The following is a 25,051-nucleotide window of genomic DNA, read 5'->3' as shown; positions in this document are numbered from 1 at the left end:
TTACGCACAGTTATAAAGATGAATAACAATGAAGGTGATGAATATCTAAGGTTGCTCAAAACTCCAAAATCTCACGAGATTTGACCCGCCTCAATAATTACTCTTGGTAAAAGGATTCAAACAATTAGGAAGCCTCAAGACTTATCCATGGCAACAAGTCGCTTCGTTAGTACTTTTCAATTACACGAAGCCTAGCAAAATTCGCTGCGTAGGCTTTTATATCTTCCCCCATGGAAACATTTATTCAGTTTCGTTCGTGGCATTGAGTCGGAAAGATGGTGGATGGATCACGAATTGCCTTCAATTGAGAAGTGTGCACCTTCCATCGATATCAATTTCATCCATAACCAGTTCAGAGTTGGCTTTGTGGTTCAATTCACTAGTACAAATCCCTTTCTTTGCCTTCCTTCAAGTCTTTGAATTGCATATACGTATAACGAGTGCAATCCCAGGCCAAATCGGGCAATTCTCAAAGCATAATTGCAGTCTTCCATTCGAAGCAAATAACTTTGGCAGAGCCTTTCACCAGTCAAGATGGTTTTGCAGAACAGATCCTCGTGGCGATTTCCTAGTGCAAGTGACCTGTTGGAGCTGAAGAATTGATCAATCATCCGTGACTGAGAGGACCGTTGGAGGTCAGTATTGCCCTCAAGAAGTCCGTGCACTAATATGCACACAGCTTCCTCACTAATGATGGGAGGAGCAAAGGGTTCCTTTTCTCACTATCGATCTTTTTTCTCAGGCATGGTTGGCTCTCCATAGGACTTATCAAGCGTCATCTTTGGCATAACAATTCGAATATGCCGTCACTTTTTCTCTGATCTCGCTCGCACTCAGACCTCGGTGTATTAGTTTCTTCATCTCGGAGAGGAGCTTGGCCCGAAACTTTTTCAAACATGAACATTCAGATCCTGATATCGAGCCTTATCAAGTTGATTGGTTTCAAACTTGTGCTAGGGAAAACCAATCCCCCGATGTTTCCCATTTCTGAGAGTGCACTCTTTGAATCGAGAATTCAGAAATGTTGCAAGCCTGACGAAGTTCTGACCTCCAATGGTCATGGATGTTCGCAGTACATGGGGATTCAAGATCTTGTTTCCTACCCATTTGACACAACTATTGAGCAACTCGATAAGATCCCGACCAAGTTTCATATCAACAGTAGATCTGGACCCCCGACTTGTTCCAAGAATGAGGAGCAAACTATGCTTCTCCATTCCGAAGATTCGGTGGCATTCCTCATCGATCGGTCAACGGAGAACTCGGTCTTGTTCCATGTTGAGAGTGCCACATTTCACGAGAAATTCTGTGTTGAGCGGATGGTTAATGAAGAGCAAGACATTCTTGGCATTGCCGCCATTCTGTGCCAAAAACTACCCACTTACGAGTGTCGAGTGCGCCCTTGTGTCCGAAAATGCTGTCATTTCGGACAGACCTACAATTACGAAAATGACCAATGTCAAGAGACGGATGGCCCACGTGTGGGGAAAAAAATGGCTCAATCTTGGGAACCGACTCTGATGGACAACAAGAAGGAGCCCATATCAGGGCCCAGTCACGATATCAAGTACTTCTTTGGCAACCCCACATGTCACCCAAATGACTTACACATTTATGACTCTCGGAGTGAGGATTTCCACTTCTACGAGACGGGTGAATTGGTTCTGAAAGGCGAACGACACAACTATTCCCGATATTGTGTGATCAACGTGACAGATCTGGACAATCCGGACCGACAGACGTTCGAAAGTGTCAAAGTCTGTATGTCCACGAGACTAAGATTCATTGCATCCGAGGTCGAACTGGTCGTCATGGACATCTTGCCCATTTTATTCGTGATATCCCTGGTCTTCTTAGCCATCACCTTCATCCTGGTCTTCAAACGTCGAAGGGACAAACTTTTCGGAATCATGACCCTCTGTATGATATCAATGCTTTTCCTTTTGTATTCTTTCCTTGTCATCCCACACTTCACTGGGCCCAGCCACATCACAGAATATCCAATAGCCTGCCAAATCGAGGGCATAGCCATTCAATTTTGCTACCTTTCTGCACTCTTTTGGCTGAACTGCATGTGTTTCATGATCTGGAAAAACTTTCGTCGAATTCGTCGGAGCACTGAAAATGAGCCCAAGGGTATTCGAAATCCCATGTTCTACAAGTACGCTCTTTGGGCTTGGGGCGGTCCGGCCGTCATCTCGGTCACCACACTTTTCATTCATCTTTTGCCCGATTGGGTGGGGACTTACATCATAAAGCCCGATTTAGGCGTAACTCGATGCTTTTTAGGCGATCAAGGCATGTTCCTGTACTTCCACATTGTGACTGCGCCCTGTCTAATCTTCAATTTATTAGGCTTCATATGCACCTCGTGGAACTTGTGCTATGGCGTGTGGTCTCAACGTCAAGGTGACCCATTGGTTCGAGCCCAGCAACAATACCGTATGCTCACCGTAACCAAGATGTTCTTTGCTCTGGGAATCAGCTGGCTCTCTGAGGTCATCTCTTGGACGCTGTTGACGCTGTTTGGCCGAGACCTATGGGTCATCACAACCAGTTTCCTCTTCGATGTGATCAACGCTCTTCAAGGGGTGATCCTGTTCGTGGTGCTCTTCTTCGATGCAGGGACCGTCTCCAGAATGAGGACCTCCATTAGGCGGACCTTATCTGCAACTGATGAGCCTATACTTCAAGCTAATTATAGGGTGAGGCAGGGCAGTAAGGTGAGCCTCACGAACGTGACCACGGAGACCAGGATCCAGGGACCCATGGAGGCCAAGAATGGCACTCGAGAATCCGTCAAGACCATCGTTTCCACCCTGTCGTATCCACTGAGAAAGAGCTATACGTATGAAGTTACTACAGTGACCACAACAGTGGCTAAAGTGGAGTTGGAACATGAATAAATGGACCATGAAAGGCAACTTATATTACCATTTTTTGCCAACTACCTTAAACCTCGGATGTAACGGATGAAACATGTGTTCAGTGTCTGCGTAGGAAGAAAAGGCACTTGAAAAGGGACTCTTTTGTTGTCCCGTTACCCAATTTGAGTAGGTTGCTTTTTTTAGCCTTGTAAATTTCAATGATCTTGGTGGCCGATAACGAGGTTGGTCTTTTATCATGTGTTGAGTTGCGTGGAGTTTTTCAGTTAAGCGATTGTAATTTGATGTCATCGAAATATTACTTCATTTCAATCACCATTCTACCAATCCAATGTTGAGACACTTTCAATTAAAAACAAAAATGGTAAAAAATATAGTTAGATCATATACGTTCCTTTCATTTACTTTTACTAATAACTTTCTGAGTTCATAATTCGACGTTACAAAGATGTAACAGTTGTTTACCATTCCACCAAAGCAAAGTATTTGAACCTGCAAAAATCGATATTTTTCTTGTGAACATCAACTGAAGGTTCATTTGCGTAGTATGTGATTGTTACGATGAGTGATTTTAATGATATATTCCTGGGCTGTTGCGTTCAATAATAAAGGTAAGATAAAATAAATAAGTTTGGTTAGTCTTGATCACTATGGAATCAAATTTAATTTTGAAAATGACATATATATAAAACCAAACACGTTATATCACCAATCGTTGCATCAAAGATACAAATTTGAATGTGAATCTAGATTCAAGCAATAATCTATCTTTAAATGCCACTGAAGGATACTGTTAGAGTCTGTAATACACTAAAGTTCACTCGTAACAATCGCTATGTATACTAAATTTGAACTGAAAATGAAAAAAGACGAATCAAAAACATGCCTACCAGATTAGGACAGCTTTTTGATAAGCATTCCACATGAACACTACATTTAAGGGATAGGCCCGTCTGCCAACTCAAATCCAAATCAAATATGACAGAAAGTTTATGTGATAACAATTACACGAATTATAATCTTCTAATTTAATAGTCTCGGGGATTACACTGCAAAGATTTTTTGTCATTATATATGGCAGCTAAACATCTGAATTTCTTAATTTACTACTGCCGAACATTCGATAAACATAGAAAATGAAAGTAATGGAGGAGTTGGTTAACAGGTTGAATCTAAGGTTGATCCGATTTTTCCCTGATACAACGACCTCTGCAATGTTATCTCCTTTGATAAACGAAAGATTGATAGGCCCTATATATTCCCTACATCGCAGGACAGCAAATTTGAATTCAGTTGGATATCTTTATTGTAGATTTTTGTCACCTCAGATCATATAAAAATCAAAGTAGATATAATAATATTAGAAGATGTGACAAAAAGATGTAGTCGAATATGTAAAAGGAATAAAAAAAATGAAGGTTCCCCAAGAGGAAGACAGGAGGATTTCATTGATCCAACTATTCTAGATTATTGAGACCTTGAAGGTGATCTCAAAGTGATTTAGTTGTCTAAAGACACTAACATTGACCCTAAAAACCGGGGTGTTTTAAGGGTAGAAAAAATTAGCAAATAACAATGTTTCAACTGTTTCGATTTCAACCCTTTATGAGTAATGTGCATACGGGAATTATGCCTTGGTCCTCGGTATCAGGTTTTGATCGTATGCGTTATCAGGGTTCGTTCAGGCGAGAATCTAAAAAATGCCATCGCGCAACCTTGATTAAGACTTGTGTTATTGGTGACACTCTCGTCAACGTAATACGTAGGCGAGGTAATCCTGCCACCTGGCGGCCATAATTGACCTCAACGTCAGCTGTTTGTTATGATTTGGTTTTGGGTGGGCAGATTTTGAAGCCCACAACCGTCAGAACGGACTTTTCCCCTCGTTTTCAAGACATTTCAGCGTCATCAAACTAGTTGTACTTCTATTGAAAGGGCGTTTTCCATCTGCAAAGTATGGCAGCTTTTTCAAAAAACTCACTTGATGGCAAACTTGTTCATGGAGTGAATGAGACCCGAGAGGATGGATAACATCAGGTGATGTCGAACATACCGCGATGCTAAGACATTGATTCTCCAGAAGAGCATATCCAACACTATGGAATTGCCCCTCCACAAAAACGAAAGGCGGATGACAGTCAATTCAATTGGAAGGCAACACTTCATCATCACCGGGGCTCTCGGGGCCGTCACCTGCCTTTTGAATCAATTGTGGCTCTCCAAGCCAGCGGCTACCAAAAAGCACCATTCAACAAACTGCATGGCTCTTCACAGGCACTCACCTACGTTTTGATCTTTGTTCTGATTTGACATTTCGGATAGATCCCGTGAAGAGTGATTGGCGCCAATGATAGTGAACAAGGTGCATAACCCAGTCATTGGGGCTCAAGGAATCGAAGGTTCAAAGGCTTCTCTGGCCGCTTCTTCCCAATCACGTCCGTATCAACGCCATGCTCTCAGGCTGTCCAGAGATTTGGCTGGAAAGAGCATTGGATATCAGTTCTTCTTTCTTCCCGTCCACCATTTTTGGGCCACTCACTCTTCATGAGATCTACTTGGATTGGCAATAGAGCGAAGGTCGAATCAATTGTTTTGCCTGCATTTTGCCTTTATTGTAGTCCCTTGCTTCAAAGAGCGGGTGACGGCCCCAACGGCCCCAATGGCCCTGTTGGTTTTGGATGTGTTGCTTCACTATGGGATTGACTGTCGTCCACTTTCCGATTTGGTTGAGGGTCGATTCCATTGCTTTCGATATGCCAATCTGGCAGATCAATGTCTTTGCATCCCGGCATGTTCTTCAAAACATAAAGATTTCCGTCCTCCGTCCTACAATAAAGGCAAAATGCAGGCAAAACAATTGATTCGACCTTCGCTCTATTGCCAATTAGGAGACGTTGAGACGTTCCAGCTTGCCGTTTGAGCTTCCTTTTAAACTGCATCTAGGTGCCCTCAATGGATTGGGTGTGAATTCTGTCGTCCAGGGGATCCACAAAATTCCGGTCGTGAATGATGACACTGTGTGAATAGATGCCACCATTAATTTGATCAATGTGGGCATAGCTTGCCCATCCATCGTACATGATGTGGGTTCCTGGCAAAATGTGCTCAACTATCGCTTCTTCAAGTGTGTCTCTGGTTCGATTGGGGACCTCGACCATAAAGCACCTTCCCGATCGTCTCTCTACCCCACCGAAAATCCATCGAGTTTGAGGCCAGCGACCCCTGTTGTATTTTGCTTTGGCGATGACGGTCTCGTCAATCTCGACAATCTCGGGTTCTTGCTCCCCATTCTCATTGATGAAAATTCCACCAATGACGGCTTGATTTTGATCCAAGTACTCCTATGGAAATTTCATATTTATATTCATCTAAATTGAGCAGCTAGACAGCGTCTTCAACTACCTGACAAACATCTCGATGGAAATTGGCCCAGTCAACCCCTGTTTGAGAAGCCATGCCTCCAGACTCCGAATTGCAGTCCATTAATGGCCAATTTTTGGCCCAACAATAAGTAAAATTTATTATCTGTTGGAGCTCTAAGTGGGCTTGGGCATAGAAGCTCCCCTCTCGAATGGACCGGGAGGAATCACATTGCGGGCATTTCCAATGATACTTATCCCTCTGACGAGTATTCAACCGAATCTCTCGAAAGCAATTGCATTCCTCACAGAGACTTCTATTTCCGATCAACCTTCTTTCAGCTAAAAAAATCAAGCTTTCTTCTTGATTTTTAGTTTTGTCCAACAAATCTTGGTATCGCAATCGTTCTTGCAACACCATATCACGTCTCATAAGTTGCTGAGGTGGGATCACTTGTGTTTGATGCATGATGCCAGATCGAACTGAGGAAACGTTTGTGGTAGAACCAAAGATGGGGCAACGGATTTTCCCGCCAAAGAAATTAATTCCCGAATACGGGTTTACTTCCTGTTTTAAAAACCAACGTCTTGGTCACTCTCTCTTTTTAACGGGCCTTCGAACTCATTAGAATCCAATCGTAGCACCCTCTCTGTACTATGATACAGGTGGTGGCCCAGCCAGCTCTTTATACTGTGCTGGGTATTCCAAAGCATGCAACCCTCTTCGCCAGTATCATTTACCAAGGCGCGCGCCCATACCCCCCCTCTCTTGGCCCTGTCCGCCTTTGAGAAATCTAGAAGATTACCGAAAAGTCCGTTCTGACGGTTGTGGGCTTCAAAATCTGCCCACCCAAAACCAAATCATAACAAACAGCTGACTTTGAGGTCAATTATGGCCGCCAGGTGGCAGGATTACCTCGCCTACGTATTCAAACCCAGGACACTAAAGCAAGGAAACGCCACTTTTTGTGATCACCAAACCTTTCCCGCCAAGTGTGGCCTCATTTTTTGTTGCTGAAATTTTTTAATGTCAATCATTGGCATAATTATTTGCGAAAATATGTGACTAATATCATTTTCGTAACCATTGATGGTATGTGCTTAAAACTAGACATGTATATATATTTAAAATGACTTTAAACATGTCTTAAAGTACAACAACTGAAAAGTGTTAATGGGGCACCACCGCATGGTTTCGTGAGTGCATATTTTGAGATGCGATTTGTACCCAGTTGCACCTACTGCGAGTATCAGATAGTTTCGTGAGCGCACATTTTGAAATGCGACTGGGTAAAATTTAGAACTGTAGCATTTCAAAATTTGCGTTCACGAAACCACGTGGGGGTGCCCCATTAGGTTTTCTTGATAAAGCAAGAATTTGCTCTAAACACAATAAGTCAATACTCTTTTGCTAATAACATTATTTGTAGCAAATTGCTTCAGAAACATCTTGACCAAATTTCAAGTAATTTGACGCGTTTGTTATGAAACTATGGTTATCACTCTGGGAATGTCCCTTTAATCCAAAACTAGACATACTGTAGCTCTTGGCTACATATTGTTCTTTAAACTCATATGGATGCTTCATAATCATAGAATGATAATTTCAAGAGATATGGCATCTGCTTAATTTGACTATTTTGATATTTTGGATGCTTTTGCAAGAAAAATAATTTATTGGAGTCCAAAGTTCAGATTGAGATCTAGTCTACTGTACTTTGGTATTACTCTGTGCCCCTTAAATAATGACTGCCTTTTATGCAAACTTCCCAATAAATAGAAATTTAAACTCTACAAAAAGATAACTCATTCATTTTTCACCAATGCCTGCTGTTTTTTTTGTCAAATGTGTGGATTAAAACAAATGTATCAATTGTCCATCCCAGATATTCTAATATATGTTAACATTTATGTACATGCACTTTTATTGCCTTATTCCATACATTTCTTTTGTACTTTGTTAGTGCAAGTTTCTCATCAATTAATCAAATGATTCTTTTTGAATTTTTATCTATGCGTGCTTTTGAGCCAGTTTTACGCAATATTTCACTGATTTGAAAGACAATTCGATTGTTTTTGATTAATTTGATGTTCATGGGTATTTCATTTATTCTTCCTGACTTTCAAAATTAATTCAGAAATATTTAGTTTATGGACGGAGTTGTATATCAAGGAGATCATTATTCAATTAAAAACACTTTAATGTACAATGTAGTACAGATAATCTTGTTTTATTGATACTGGAGTTGCTGTCTTAATTCAATGCAATGGCCTAACTTGGCGGTCAGGGGAAAGCCGTGTCGTTTCCTCTCTTTAAAGTCCCTGTTCAAACCCACGCCATCTGAGGCGCAGCCTTATTTACGGTGCTTCTTAAACGGCTCGGCTACTTTACCTTACGTTAACGAATGAATGGGCTAACTAATGGTAATATTTGTGCAATTTGAATTTAAAACTGTAATTTTTTAGGGCAGTTTTTCCCTGAAAGTATATCTCGCCCTAAGATTGCCCATAAACCACTGAAAATTATGGACGTACTTTGACCAAAATTAGTCATAGCCAAAAGCCAATTTAGCCGCCATTACCTTTAAGCTGTCTGTAGAAACTTTGGTCCGATTTTTAGTCAATATATCAGAGCTGCCAGGCATTTGTTGAAAATTGCATTTTCTTGAGCTTGAAGAAAGCTATGGACGGGACGAACCTGCAACATGACGGGACTAATGGTGCAGCACTGATGACGAGACTTGGTCATCGAGATACGTCCATAATTGTCAGTGGTCTATGGATTGCCTGACTTCTGACGTCATGCTTAGGATGCGCGTTGACTATCAAACCAAAGCTTGAATTTGCATCCATGATGAGCAGGGCTATTCAAGAAATGCAAATAGAAATGGCTTAAATGGAAACGAAATTGCAACAAAAGGAGCAGAAAATGCCATGAAAAATGAAAAATAATGCAGATATTTTTCGCTGTTTCCTCTTTTAAGTAGAACCATGAGTAGAATAATGAAAGAGCAATTAAATAGCTTATGATAGTTGAGTAAATTCTTATCATATTTTGGATAATACTACCTCAGGCTCAAGACAGTTTCAAAATTGCGTAAATTGAAATATGTTGTGCTCTTTAAAGGGTAATAAAAACCATCTATTACTTTTTACAATCATCTATTGTCACCTCATTATCATTTTCCTGGTGTCACCTCAATGCATATTTTTATCAGAGACATCAGACCAACCAAAGGCATATTGGCATGTGATTTGGGTGTCCCAGGGATATTTTTGCTCAATATTGCAAAGATAATGAATTGGTGTCTCAACCAACAGCTTTGACCCCATGTTCATTTATCTAAGGTGTCAAAGTAGTACCATCAGTTGTTTTTGAGTAAGAATAAAACACTAAAACTCATGTTATGAAAAGAAGTTGTGTGATCATTGGATGTTACTGGCTTCTCATCTACAAATTAAGATAGTCAACTTTTTCGACAATTTCAACTTATTTGCATTGTCATGCCTTCTTATTTGAAAAGAAGCTTGAGGCCAATGTTATTTTTCCGACTCAATTGCATAAACATGCGTACTTTACTAGACTGTAGTTTAAAAGCATCAATAGATTGTCATTTTGGAGCATTTTGTTGTTTCAGACCCATTAGTTAAAATTTCAGGCTTAAAAGTGACGTTCATTGAATAAATAGTTATTCCAAGCTATTCTATGATTTTATTTCTCATCTTTCTTTGATGATATATCCCTATTGCTATTAACAAAAAAGCAATTCACTGAAATAGTCTGTTCCAGATTTCTTGCAATTGCTATTGCATCATGAATAAAGTAAAGGGATGAAACAACTTAAACTCTGCAAGCTTGATTCAAAATCAGCATGAACTTGGTATTGAAATTCTATTTACTTATCGAACATCTTGTATTCCTTCTCGTCTTTGAAAATACTACTTAGAGTCAAACTATTTTCCCTGTGTTGGCAACAGGTGAAGTATGTACTCCAATTCCATTGATACCTAGAGATGACCAAATTATGCTGTAGAATGTGCCACTTTAAGTATTCAAACATGCATAAATATTGGTCAAAATATGAAGGAAAGACAATTCAAAAATGAGCCAAAACTTGACAAAATGCTTGAAAATATAAAAGAAATCAAAGGAATGAAAACTAAGAGCAAGGTAATAACCAAGGGAAGTCAGAACGCTTTTGAAAGTAATAAAAGAGGCAAATGGCAGATAAACAGGATAGTAAACATTGAAATCAATAAATTTGCAAATCCAAATTATATTCCATTATCATTTGATTTGTTAGTCTTGAAAAATTACAACAACAAAAAGTGACTTCTTGGGCACATTTCTTATTTGTGGGTACCACAGTCAGATGATTGGGTGAGGTGAGCCAAGTCTGCACTTAAATTCGGACATCACATTTGCCTTATTTTTTTTATTGGTAATGTCATTGTCCGGTATCTGTTTGGTTCTTTGTCGGTGAGTGAGGTTAACATCTAAAAGTTTTGTTTAACAAAGGTCAAGAAGCAGAATCAAACCGAGGACCTCTCTCTTACTAGAAAATTGGAGCAGTCACGACACTAGAGCTCCACGATTAAAACGATAATTTCCGATTAGAACTCACCGCATTATTGAGGAAGATTTTTGTTTTGTTTGCGTTGCCTTTTACACCAATGAGTTACGCTTTCATTATTTGTTGCAAAATATGGCGAAGTTTCAGCCTTTTTGAGCCTCTTTTGTAACGTTAAATGGACCACTCATATTTTGGCTGTCTCCATTGCCAACAATCGTAGTATTCAGGGTTTCCTCCAAACCGATAGAAATATTTTACATAATTCATTCTAGAAACTGTATCATAAAATTTGTAAAATCCTCTTATTAAATCGTCTCCAGAATCTTGACAAAAAGCGTCGTAGAGCCGGTGGTAAACAAATCGTGTATTGATGAAGCGAAGACTTTGCGGTCAGCGTATTTATTGTAAAGCCATGTGTTTAAATCATCGTCAATCTGATTGATGCAAAGATACGAGTATATGGCACACAAATTGCGCCTGATAATAGTTTGATATTATTTTCTTACAAATTCCAAGGGAAAGAGTACAGAAATTACTCTAGGCATCCTTGTAAAAAACCTTGTGTCTACTTACAAGGATATGAAATATAACTTAAAGTATGTAAAAGCGGATCCATGGATCGTGCTTGTCATCCATCCACTCAACGTAATCCAGTGGTTGGGCGTTTTATTCGTCCCAGCGATTGGTGTTCGTAATGTTTCTCTTCCCCACCACTACTGGAGTAATCTCTCCTCAAGAGACACGACTGTCGTGTACTGTCGAGGATACGATGGATCCACGCCCAAAAATGCAGTCAGTCCCTTTCCCCAATTACAACGCCAAGCGAAAGCTGGCTTGCCTTTTATGGATGCCTATAAAACCTCCAATTCTACTCCCCCTTTCGTGGCAACAGAAGAAACCTCAAAACCTCGAGCTTTTGAACTCATTCGCAAGTGGACGTTTAAACTTAGATTATTGAATTTTCGTTGGATTGGGTCTCAAGGGCTCTTGTGCCAAAGGCTAGATTTGGCAAGGATGATAAAAAGTCAATTGTTGTACGTGGCAGAACTCCATAAGAGGTTTTTCCCGTTCTGATACTTACCCAAGGTGAAAAGAAAAGGTCGTGATAACGAGCTAATATTGATGGACATTTTGTTGTCCCAACGACATGGGTTGTTCCACAAGTTACAAATCATCTGTTTCGCTTGGAGTATGTCGACGCCCTCTAGTGCATCTCCTATATCATAAGCCTGGTTTCAACAACATGGTCCTCTTGAAAGACTGGGAGGCTGGCTTTTGACGAGGCCCATGTATTCCAAAGAGCGTTAGTTCTACATTAGAAAGTCGCCCAATGTAGAGAAATATGACCTGAGGGACCCTCGAAGGGAAAACAGATGATAAAAAATCCCGGTATTTCGTCTTCTCCTTGTGCCACTTGATATCCTTCACACATTTTAAAGGGCTTAAAACTTGGATTCTGGACATTTGTATGTTCGGAAAGCCAAGATAGAATAACACATGGTCGAGCATTGGCTTTCCCTCTTTCAAAAGGCTCCGCCGCTCTTTGAGAGCTGATGGTTCAGTTCCGTTTTTGGATCTAATGTTTTTTACTCTGCTCTATTCTCTTGTATCCAAGAGCTCAGAATCCCATTTCTCCACGCCAAGTCATGCATGGTTCTCACTAATGTCCTGTGCACGTCGTTGGACAACGTGGACCAAATGGGACTCGAACCAAGCTCACTTTATGGATATCAGCTCAGTTGTTCCACAAAGATTAGTCTACGACCAAGCACGCGGGAGCATTCTTTGTTCTCAGATCGCACTTGGTCGTAGCTTCATTGCTCTGTAGTTTATGTGGTAGTAAAACTTACTTCCCCTCACTCAGCTCAGTTTTTAGCATTATTCCGCATCAGGGTGACCAAGGTAGAAAATCTTTCGAGGGAGGCCCAACCCATGGGCTCGGGGCACCCTGGCTTTGAGATCCGGTGAACGTCAGCGAGAATGAGAGAGCGCTTCCTTGGGCGAGGAACACCAACAATGCTACTAGGGACTCAGAATGGCGAAGAGGAGCCCAAGGTTCCAGGGTGGAACAAACTGGAGACCCCAGAGAGAAGGCGAGAGAGAGAGACACACACACACTAACACAGAGGGAGAGAATGAAGGAGATGAAAAGGGAGGCACAAAAAAGTCAGGCAGACCCTAGTAGCGAGTGAGAGAAGGAGCCCTTTGGACGAACAGAGAACACGACGGCAACGATAGACAAATTTGGGAACGAAGAACGCTAATAGTCCCAATAAGGATGTGAAGTGAAAGCAAGGTGGTGTTCTGGCAAAAGGTTTGTTTTCGATTTTCGAGTCGATTTGGAGTGCAGTGTAGTGAGACGAGTTTGTTTTGACTCGTGAATGGATATTGTGTCTACAACTTGTTATCAACTTTGAAGCTGGCTGACTTCGGGTAAGGTAGGAAAACAAGAAGCTACGAATTGATTTTAAAGCCAAGGGCTAACCTTCAATCTATATATTTTGAATAGGGTTCGTTTTGAAGAATGGAATTGCCCTTGTTTCTTTGACAGGATTCACTTCAACCGTTTCCCTTCAATCTCTTTGTTGCAAGGGAGTAAAGTCGAACTTTGATTAGATTAGAGGCAAGAGAAGCGTCTGTCAAGAGGATCCAGAGAAAGTTTTCTCGCGAGTAGGAAGTGAATTGAACTCCTGACCCCCATGATGAAATGGGAGCCGGTTTTTTTCTTTTACTAGTCGAATTCAACAACTTGATGACACCCATATCCTTCTTCAGAGTGTGTATATGCTCCATAAATCATCGTTTGCCTGCAGTTACGTTGAGCCGGGTGCTTCAAATGGTGCTCTTATTAGAAGATGAATGAATATGTTAGTGGGAAAACCATTTGGCGGCAAGTCCTATTTTACACCAGATCTCCCCCTCCTTCCAAGTGCTAATGAAGGGTGGGGGTTTCCCCCTCATTGGAGCCAAAAATAGGGTCCTCTCTCTCTCTCTCTCGTGAAACACACCTCGCACCCGATTGGTCAAATGTTCACGAAGTATGATTACTCTTTCTACCAATGAGTCGGTTTTGGTACGTCATTTTCGATTAATTACGCTCTCCTTGGCAACCCTGACCTTAGCTGAAGAGGCCACAAAAGCTGGATTTCCCTTGGGAAGGCAGTCAAGACGGAGTGTTGTTCTCCAAAAGATCCAGGATGAATGATGAAGCTTGGGGCCCTCTGAACTACGTACATTGTTCCAATGTGGAGCTCAAAACCAAGGAACTCCATTTGGGGGCCCCTTTCCAGCTTTTCGTTGAGATGTAGATATGCTATATTCTGGTCAGATGATAGAGACTGCGGATTTTCCTCTTGGTTTCTGGTGTGAAGTGGGCTAATAATATTCAAGTGGACAAGTAAAGAGATGGGCTTGACGACCCTTGAAGGCTCAAATCTAGATCATGCCATTCAAAGAAAGAAGAAATCTTTCAACTGTCCTTTTTGTGCGGAGGAGATTGAAGTCAAAGTGGAATACGCAAGAAGAGTTCTTCCTTGTCTTGCGTGTGAAAATCTCATAAGAAAAAAAAAACCTTCGAGGAGACGAGTAAAAAGCGATCTGTTGCACAAAAAAAAACTTATTGCAATTTGGCCATGGAAGAAAAGAAGAAGAACTATTTTTGATTCATTTCGAAACACGCGGTATTTTAATCAAGATGTTTTTACGAAACTTACCAAACTTTTGTGCTAGTGGACCTTCTTTTTGTCTTTTTAGTGGCTATTTGTTCCAGGCTCAGAAGCCAAGAAATTGCTCCCGTGAGGAAAAATTTGATCCATTTCTGTGCGTTTCGTATTTATCCGGTGGAAAATCTTTTTCTTTATCTGAGAAAATCTCGTCGCCTTAGAAGGTTTTCATACGTGAAACGAATAACATGCCAAAGCGCAATCCATAAAAATATGTACCGTGCGCAGGCGTATACATTTGGGAAAAGCAAAAATGGCTTGGGAACCCAGCTTTCCAATGTTTTGGGAGGCTTGTTGTTCCATCCACCTAATCAGCATTGGAACAAGTTTTAGGGCCCCAAATGCTCTAGAACGTTTGCAAGGTACCCTCAACCATTGAGAAATAGGAAAGGAAAGAGGGTATTAATGTTGGAGATAATGATTGTCCATGTGTTCCAAAGGCCCCTCTTCTTTTCCAGATCGAACATCAGCAGTACGTAAAGAGATCGTCACGGATCTGCTTAGGAGCCCCCCAAGTCGGTACTGTATGTACGCACATAGAACGGGAAAATTGGGGCAATTTTACCACGAGACAGAGAGTGAGGGATCACTCGGTTTGAGCTAGCCAAATACTTTTTAGCCTGATTAATGGTGTCATGAGCCTCAATCCAGGCTCTGAATGAAGAGAGAAATAGTATCCTGTTTATACATACATGATACATTGACTTTGGAGCCACAAAAGACGGCAGTCATTCCCCGATTATTCTAATGCACACAAATCCCCCTTCCCCTCCGACGCTGCTTAGTTGAGCATTTCTATAGATTTCCTTACGGAATTTCTTTCGGGCCTGTTTGCCTTCACCATGTGTGTGAATGATGGCTTCTTTAGGGAGTCAACAGTGGTTTTGAAGGTTGAATTTTTATGGTCAGTTGGATGAGGTGCCAACACCATGATTGACACATAGGGTACCATTGTTCTCATTTTTCTTTCGCCAGAAGGACTCTGAAATGGCTTCACGGACACCCAAGCTGCAATTTCCAACCATAATTGATCTCACCTCATTGGCCATGTTTAACCTCATCGATGGTCATTCTCAGTCCGTTGCTGCTTGAATAGCCTCCACGCCCAAGTATGACTGGAAAAGTGAGAAAAAGCGAGGGAAATGCACTCCATGGTCTTTTTGTTTGAATTAGGAAGTACTTGTGAATCGAGATTTTCATTGTTCTCAAGACGCGTCCTTGCCTACGCATCCATTCTCGTCATCCGAGCGAGCGACATCCAAATCGAAGTCCCCACTCTAGGCTAGACTTACAAGATCCGAGGAGCCTCGCGAAGACCATTTGCAATTTGACCCTGCCAAAGTGGGGAATATTTGTTGTTGCAAATGTCTTTTTTTGTCATCATAATGGCTTCGCACTGAATTCCAGGCCTTGCGTCCATACTTGTCTATTGTCCATGTCTCTTCCATTGTTCATTCCCTCAGGTCAGGAATTAGGCTTAAGGACTGCCAGCATATTTGGTGACCTCTCCAGGAAGTTGCAATTAAATTCAGATTGCTCACTCGGACCTTATCAAGCTGAGATCTGCCTCAGCAGTCTGCCTGTTGGCCAATTGAACTTGCTCTCGTCCAAGGCCCATAGGGCATCAGATGAGAGACCTTTGACATGATTTCTCATGCTGATTACCTTGCGATTCAAAACATGCCGTGCAAAGTTGACTTAAGATGGACCTGGATTTTAACTGGCAGAAACAAGATATTTGATTTCTTCAATGAGAAGCCAAGGACCACTCCTTATATAGGCGTTACTATCATCAGCCTTCTTAGTCGAAGAAGCTAAATTGCGCATGGTAAAAACTGTATTTGTATCTTTGGGTGCCATGGCCAGAATATAAAGCCTCACCCTGCCAGTGAAGCCAATCATTACATCGACCATATACAATTATGATATGCAATGCACAGCACTTCGTTTGAAGACCTAGGGAGCTTCTAGAAGTTTCCTTGAAAGAGGTCGGGGAGGAGAATCGAACCGGTGACTTCTCTCGTGATAGAAAACTGCGTCGCGTCTCTTTGAAGCCACTGCGATCTAGTTAAAGATACCGTTTCCTGACTTTCCAAGCTAAACTGGAATTTATGCACATAGGGGCCTAACTTCGCCCTAAATGTTTCCTTGAGGTTGTTATTGTTTTACAGATTGGCCTATAAAACAATCCAACCTCTTTGGAATGCATTGTAACGAAGCGTTCATAAATCTCACTGGCATCTTTATAACATCTTCCTCGTTCTTCATCGCAACTTCCTGGTTCGACAATAATTGCTGACCTTATCCAATGTCTTGTAAAGATTCCCAAGCAATTTTCACTTGTCTCATGAAATGCCTAATGGTGTCTTGATATGGAAGAATCACATTCCCACGGTATTTATCACCATTGAACGGCACCCTCCAACTATATATAAAAAAGCCAAACCTGACATCAGACATCTTCTTTCTTAAAAAACTCATTTCCAAAGCATCATCATAACCCATCGTGGACCCCTTATCCAACTCCCAAATTCCAACTCATGTCTGATTCAATGACCTTTTTTTCGATACCAAGCCTCCTGATTTGAAGACTTGGACGTTTTTCTTCAAGCGTCAAGCGTTCGGTCCATTCACTTGCCATGACAATTTACTTACATGCGATGTCAAGATTCTGACATTGGAAGAACTCACCCCCCCTTCCCCGAGGACCTCGTTAACCTCGTTCACGTAATCCATCCTGTTGAGAATGAACGGAGAACTGAACGGTATCACGCCGATATCCGGCGCATGCCTAATTAATTTGCCCCATTTCGTTGGAGGGATGCCTTTTGAGCTCTCATCAAGCCCCATTCAAGATGCACTTCTTGGGACCAGAGCACTAAAGACAGGTTAAAGATGTCCCATAAATGGGAGGAAGTTCATAAATAAGCCATTGGGTACAGAACAAATGAATAATGACAATGGGAGTGCTTCACATGCTAGTTCGCCAACGATTTCGAGCACCCATTTTGCCACGAATCCTACAATTCGAATTTGGTGACTTCATAATTTATTGTCATAGTGGGCTCAAGGTGAGGACATGGCTTGAGATGGCTTTTTTGCGCATTCATCCCGCAAACCATGATTTATGTCGATAGTCACACCAAAAATTGCGTCGAAGTGACTTGCACACCTTGGTCCATCCGTAATCATTAAGAGAGACTCGTAACATCCAAATTTGATGGAGTTGTCGGTACACAGGTTCGCGATTTGGCAGATGGGCCAACTGTCAATTTCCATCGTTGACCAAATATGGCATTTCCCTTGGACAAGTTCATTCTCGCACGTGTCTTCACTCTAGGAGAGTGCAGTTTAAACCCGGACTGATATGGAGTGAGACTGAGACAGGAAAATACGTCAGGTTTGGGCCAGAAACACATGGTTGTTCAAATCAGAGGAGAAGGCAAGTCACCACAAACTCTCATGGTGCAATTTCATTCCATAGCTACAGACCAAGCAAACAAATATAGGTTTAAAGCCAAGATATGACATCTGTTGTTCACTGGTTCGTACTTATATGAATGGCTTGCTCGACGATTTATGAGCAGTGATACTAACTGTGCTACGTGCATTGCTGGGAAATGATCTCAGGTGGGAAGCCGTATTTCATTCGACTCAATCCCTTCCGGAAATAAACTGGATTTTGCCCGACGATTGAGACTGAGTCTTCGTATTAAAGAATCGGTCGAAAATTTGCTCGAATCATTGTTAGAGCTAATGATGAAGGATTGCAGCAAAAAAAGGAGCTCTGGCCGTTGCAGTGGAGGTCAATTGGTACTTGTCAATTTGTGCCGAAAAACTCGAGTACGTAAGGTCTTTGAACGTGGCCGATTCGATAGCACCCAAATTTGCCAAACCATTCAAGGAGGTCAACAACATTCCGAGGATTTTTTTCCAAGTGCGCAGATGTGGTGGGGATGGTGATGGCTGCCATGGCAATGCCCAATTTAATTTGCACTTTCTCTTTTCCACTTGTGACTGTCTGACTGACCCAGGGTTGCCATTTCACAATTCACCTGCCTGATGCAAGCACAACGAGAGAGGATGCCAGATGGCGTCTGAGCAATCCTGGATCTCTTCGGGCATCTCGGGATGAGGTTTGGAAACAAGTTGTGTAGTTCATGCATCTTCTCCCTTTTTCTCCTGTCCTCTGTATGAAGTGAAACTTCGGAAAGCGGACAAAGATTGCGGATTGACCTGTCGGTACTACCAATCTCCAAACTTTATCCCGAATGCTTCCAAAAGATGTCGAAATATAAGCTTCGCTTTGGCACTGACCCAAAAATGACTGGCGCTTTACTTGTTCACATGTGATTGATAGAGCCAGGCGAACGGCATCGCATCCTTCATGAAGTTGGTGGTATCCACACGAGGAGAAATAGAGGATCAACCCAGAAAGGGTTTCCGCATTCTCGACGCTTGGCCTGAATTCGTGTGGAGGCTTCGGGTAAATCCATATCTGGCTGTTTTTTCATGCAAGACCACTGGAATGGAGACTTGGTTTAGTTTTGGCGAGGGAACGGGGTTTACAATTAAAGTCTTGAGTCACGAAGTGCGAGATCCTCCGCCCCACCTGGTTCGTTTGGATTGATGAATGTCTGTTGTGTTTTTGTTGACGCCACTTGATTTCCGGCACAAGGGCTTTTTTGCGTATTCGACCAATGGATGGATGGATGCATGGATGGATGGATTGCTTTGCGGCAAAACGAACTCAAACAAAATACCCGACCTGTAATAATTGTTGTGAGATGGAAATATGGTGGGTAAGCGTAGGTGTTTTTGCAAGCCATTTTGGTCACACTGGCAGCCATATCGCAATGGTGACGAATGGCTATTGAGTGAGAGCAACCGATTTCCGGCAGGTCCTCAAGCCCTTTTTGTGACAAAAATTAAACCCCTTAGGTATGTCCGGAGGAATTGCCGTTGGTCTATCTCGCCTTAGTCTCTGCCCAGGCCCTCACATCTGGGCTTGGTGGGAAAGAAATTCAGTAGATAGGGCTAATCGAACCTTTTGTGCTTGCCTTTGTTTCCACAAACGGTCATTGCCGAATGACAATTTTGTCACAAATCATACGACACCTTGCTGGAGACTTTTAACCGAAGCTCAAGCAGATTTTTATTGGACTAACGATGAGTTTAACTTAAGTCAAATCTACACATGGAAATAGTCACTTTCAGCTGGATTGACATAGAAAGTAGCTTCCAGTTTTTATGAGTGTGCGTTGCTTAACACTTACTTATATTGACCTTGAGCCGCGTTGCATTTTGCTGTGGCTGAAGAACTGTTGCTGGTTTTGAAAGCCCTGGTTTTGCTTACTTAAGCGATTTGGAGTCCTTTGTAGTCGAATGGAAATGAGCCGACGATGACGATAATTGGATTTACATTTGCTATATACGTACGTACTCCAGCAGGCTACTTGTGTAGTTCATAAAAGTCTTGTTGACAATTGAAGAGGGGAGTGGCCTTGGCCATGACTGGCAAAGTGAGTGAAGGAAGGGCACATATCTCTTTACACCACTGTCTTCTTACAAACTCAATTGATTGTCTCCGAGTCGGAGCTGTTTACAATGTCCATTTTTCGTTGCTTGTAGATGAGAGATAAAACAGACTTCAAAGAGCCCATAAACGGAACGAGATCATCGTCATCGCTCTCGTCGTTTAATGTTAAACGTATCAGTTAAAGCCATTCATCGAACCCGACAGTCCGTTATTCTAACCAAGATGAGATGGACGATCGATCCACTTGATTCTGTAGAGCGTGAAGGAGATGATTTCTTGAACGGATTCCATCATTTTAGGCTAACCTGTCAACTACTCAAGGAGGATCAATCTAACATCAAGGTTCTGATTGATTATTTCAGGTCGGCCAAAGAGAGCGCATCATGTCGGTGGATCTTCATTTATCGCATCATGGGTCGCCCCCCAACTCTTTACAAATGGTGCCAGTCCCGGATGAGACCGAAGAGGAAGATCCGGATATCCTGGATCTGTCCGGACAGAATCTGGAAAAACTCACCCGAGCCGCTCCCGATTGCCAACTGAATACCACCACTTTGATTTTGGATGATAACTTGCTTCAACGATTGGACAATATCCACACATACCAGTGTCTCGAAAAAGTAAGTTGGTCGGCCTTGCCCTTGGAGAATTGTGTTTTGTGTTCGTTGTGGGCCTTTGACTTGGCCTAATTGGTATTCACTGCGACGTGATTTCGAATCCTTCAACGTCGTTTCTCCTCCCATTTCCGTGCTGAACAAATGGGGGTCCGTTCGCCCTGATTTATTCCACCAGTGATTGGGCATCCCAAGACTCGCCGCCCAATTCATGCATAGTGAGCGTATGAGTCGTCGTGGGTTAGTGTTTATTTTATGAGGAAGACAAAACACATCAAACAGATTATGTGTGGACAGACTAATATTTTTTGTTGGATCGACATTTTGTCTGTTTTTTGTTTGTCTCGGAGTAAACTGAGCTCTGGCCTAGCTTAGGAACACTTCAATGCTCATCACGAAACCTCGTTTGAAAATTATTGTGTTTTTTTTACAAACTGGCAAAGTTATGCTGTTGCCAATCCGGTTTGAAATTTTATATTATTTGCCTGGTCGGTTAAGAAACTTTAAAGATCTAAAAGTAACCTCATGTATGGGTGTTATCAAAGTACTTTTTTTCTCTTTTCACATTGTTGTGGGTGGTTGCGAGGGTTGGTGTACTTCGTGGCATATTCTTTTTTTCCAGTGTCCTCGAATGTTGCGACCTGCAGATTTCAATGTCATCCATATTTGGCAACATGGACAAAATTCTTTGGACGTTGGCAGAATTTTTATTGCGCTTTTAAGAGCCCTTAATTGCACCGGACAGTTTGATAGATGAAATGTTTATGCCAAGATCGGTTGGTACTAGATTGACGAGGGCTTTGATTGCAATTTCGTTGGGTAATCTTTACGGTGAATGGCGATTGAAGACAAATTGTTACTTGCAACACATGATTTCGTTCTTCTGTTTTTTGACTGCTTTGAATGTAATGTCGACTTCAAGCCTGGTTCTATTTGTCAATTATCCTTAGTAGTTCTGGTAGCGAAGGGTGGAGTTCGAAAACTTTGCCTTATTCAAAGTGGTAAGAATGTTGAAGAACCCTTTCCTAAACAGCCGAAGAAACATAGCAAACTTTTCGTAACTGAACCCAAAAATATTCTACTTTAAGTGAGCATACCCAAGTTGGTGTACAGTCTTACATATTCCATGATACTGCAAACTTGAATTGAAGTGGACGCTCAGAAGACCCTCTTCATAGAGAGATGAAAAAAAAAAACCTTAAACAAAATGATCATTCTCATTTATCGCTTACTAAAATTACGTCTGAAAGAGATCACTGCCAATCGCGTGCGTACCCAAAGATTCATGCATTTATCTCGATGGAACTCTGCATGAACTTTATTCATGGGATGGATGAAATCTCCCTCCGGGATAAAACTCCATCAATCCATGTGCATGTGGTCAATGATTTTGATCACCGATGAAAGGGCCTTATGAGGTCAGAACTACCAAATTCGTCTGACTCAAAAGCGCTTTATTTAGAATAGGAGCACCCTTTGTTGTCTCATAAGAATATTTGAGAGTCGATTGCCCAGAAATACTTTGTGTCAATTTTTTCTCATCGCAAAATATCAAGCTCCCCTGTTGATAATGCCACTCATCTTCTATAAAAAACCATCTTACTATAAAATTGGATAAAAAGAGACTACTGAATGGGTGCAATTGTTTCCAAATTACTTAACTGTTCAAGAGGCCTATGTTTTGTGTTCTTAACAAAAAGCGCTATAAATTCATTGGCATATTATTTGTAAATCAAGGATTTTTAAGTAACATAGTGCACTTAATATTTACCACTGTGATCCTCAGTATCATCGAATACTACCGATTACATACTCTGAACATTGGATTAAATATGACAAACAATGTTTGTTCCCCCTTAACGATCAAAGTTATCGTCTCTTTCGAAAATCGAGAGCATCATCCAACGCTCGAGGATTGAACATGACCATAGTAGTTGATCTATTCGTGAGGGTTTTTTTATGATCGATGGCCAACTCATGCTTCTTGTGCGGCCGGGATTGGGATTGGAAAAAACAGTTCCTTGGCAAAGTGATGTTCCAGTCCAAGTTCTCGATCACCCTTGGCGTCGTATCTCCAAAGCTCCAAATAGGAAGCAACCTTGTTTTGGTTAATGGTTCTCAGAAATGGCATTCTCAGCAAGTGAATCGAGCCCAGAGAGAAATTGCCAAACAGACAGGGTGCTATTTTTTTTGCTCTGAACGAACAACAGGACCCACTTGCAACTTGTCCACTCATAGTCTTATAGAACGAGAGAGAATAAAAGGCATTCTCCACCTGCTGGGACTAAAACGCACAATGGAATAATTGGAATGCCTTCATTCCATTTCACTTCTTTTCATCTCTTGTGTCCTTGGTGGACTTCAAGTACTCCCAATGAGTGTCATTGGCTCTGTCTTCCTATTGGGAGGGTTGAAGCAGCTTTTGGATTTGATATTGAAGCAAATCGATCCAACGATCGATCGGTCGATCTTTTCGTAGACACTGACGTCTGATGTCTGATGTCTTGGCAATGTAGTCCATTAGCGCTCTCGAGGACACACAAAAGATCTGGCTGAACAACCTCATAATCAAACACAGTAATGTGCCCATGACACCCATTATTTCGGGGGAAGCTTCCGTTGCTGGCGAAGGTGGCGTCACGAAACAAAAGAGATGTATCAATATTGTGGTGGATGGCTGACATTTAGCAAAGCATTACGTCAAATCGAGAAGTTCATCAAGGTAAACCTACCCGAAACGTCCATTACACTTGGCTCATTTTCAGCGTTAAGACTTGGCTTAGTCAGTAGTATATGGCAAGTGTAATATTAAAAAAAAACAAGGAATCAGAAAAAAACACATATGAAGCAATTTTGATGGTTGCGGAATAAAATGATAATTGCATCAATTTCGGTTCTTTAGGTACAGTTTACGCGACAATGACTATCCATTTTTCTGAAATTAACTATTACATTCACGAACAGAATGAGTCAATCAGAAAATTTTGAAGATGTAGATACTTGACTCGTCTAACCCTAACTTCCTCTGAAGCCACAGCATTACTTGCTGTAACCCGATGCAATGCACACATGCTCAGCGAGAACAGGTTAACATTCCCAGTATTGATTTTGCATTGTCTGTCTGTGGCCATTCATTGACTCAGACTTTACTCTAGATATGAATATCTAATTTCATTGACTGAAAGAGCGAATATCAAAGAGCTTTTGTCACTGAGAGCAAGCTTCACTCGAGATAACTAGTAGAAGCATACGATTTTAGAGTGTTGGTAAAGCCGAATACTGAATCAATATCAATCCCATTTGAGCCATGAGGAAACAGGAACTGGCCGTTAATACTTTTAATGTTCGAACTAACCAGTTTTGTTATGATCACCTGCAACAACCTTTTTATCTTGAGGAAGTCATATTGTACTGGCCACTAAAATCGAGATAGAACAACGCTTACCAAAACTGCCCCATTTTTTTTTTTTTGTAGAATTGCTGGGAAAAATATGCAAGCTTAGATATCGAAGAATGGCAAATATTTATTCCAAAGGTGCGATACGTCTCAACGAAGATTTGGTTTGGCAATGTGCGTCCCTCCTTAGATATGTCAACCCAATTAGGACCGAAACAGGGCTCATCAAATGCAGATTAATCTCCTTTTGTCATATTTGAGTTGTGATGTAATTAAAAAAGGGGTAGGGAGATTACTCGAGCTTGTTTTTACGAGTATTCATTGTTCCACCACATATTAGAGCTGGGCCCTTATTTCCCACATGTTTTTGGTTGAGGTTCTGCCTGGACTCCCATATTTAAGCCCACCGCTTCCACTTATGGATAATTGAAAACCCATGGAAGTATCTTTCCAATTACACGTACTAGCCATTAATTAGCGATACCTGGGTCGTATGCTTTACTGCAATACTACGGACCGAAAAATGGGACGGACTAAGTACGATCTAACAAAGTACCACACGGGTTTTAAAAACCTGAACGTTTTCGTCCGATCAAGAGCGCGAAGAGTGTGGCCAATTGAGAATGACAAAAGGCTCGCTGGTTGTTGTTGGTGTAATAAGGTTTTCTTCCTCATAACTTTTGCTCGCTTTGGGAAATGTAGTACTCCCGAGATGGCTATTGCAAGGGAAGCGGGTGCTTCGTCCATTCCCTCGTTCCTGTGTTTAAAACCTTTTCCCAGAACAATCCACCGTTTCAACTGAATCATGTGACAAGCCATTCAGATCGAGCACCGAGGAGTCACAGTTTCTCAAAAACCGTTTCAACCTTTCTTCATTCAGTTTGTCTTAGGACGCGATTTTTTGAAAGTCAGGGCTGCCCAGATATTCCCTTGGAATGATTAATTTGCCCATAAATCACTT

General features: G+C 41.6%; 2 protein-coding genes across 4 annotated transcripts in view; both read left to right on the top strand.

The window, feature by feature from the left end:
• On the top strand, positions 1-3,285 carry LOC131880423 (G-protein coupled receptor Mth2-like). The gene is made up of 2 exons (XM_059227063.1): positions 1-635; positions 743-3,285. Exon 2 carries the CDS (start codon positions 897-899, stop codon positions 2,904-2,906), a length of 2,010 nt encoding a protein of 669 aa, XP_059083046.1. The 5' UTR covers positions 1-635; positions 743-896; the 3' UTR covers positions 2,907-3,285.
• A 62-nt stretch (positions 3,286-3,347) lies between these two features.
• LOC131880421 (serine/arginine repetitive matrix protein 2-like) overlaps positions 3,348-25,051 on the top strand; it is a 41,845-nt gene continuing 20,141 nt past the window's right edge. The window contains exons 1-2 of one of the 3 annotated variants that reach the window (XM_059227057.1): positions 3,348-3,496; positions 20,442-20,699. In XM_059227057.1, the coding sequence (XP_059083040.1) occupies positions 20,463-20,699 (237 nt within the window). In that variant the 5' untranslated portion in view covers positions 3,348-3,496; positions 20,442-20,462. Of the gene's footprint in view, positions 3,497-13,006; positions 13,257-20,441; positions 20,700-25,051 lie in introns of those variants that run through there. The other 2 variants (XM_059227058.1, XM_059227059.1) reach the window with 2 other exon arrangements.

Source organism: Tigriopus californicus, chromosome 5 (assembly GCF_007210705.1).
Source record: "Tigriopus californicus strain San Diego chromosome 5, Tcal_SD_v2.1, whole genome shotgun sequence".
Classification (NCBI taxonomy): domain Eukaryota; kingdom Metazoa; phylum Arthropoda; class Copepoda; order Harpacticoida; family Harpacticidae; genus Tigriopus; species Tigriopus californicus.
The sequence above is the reverse complement of the archived record's forward strand: the minus strand, read 5'-3'. Positions and strand labels throughout refer to the sequence as shown.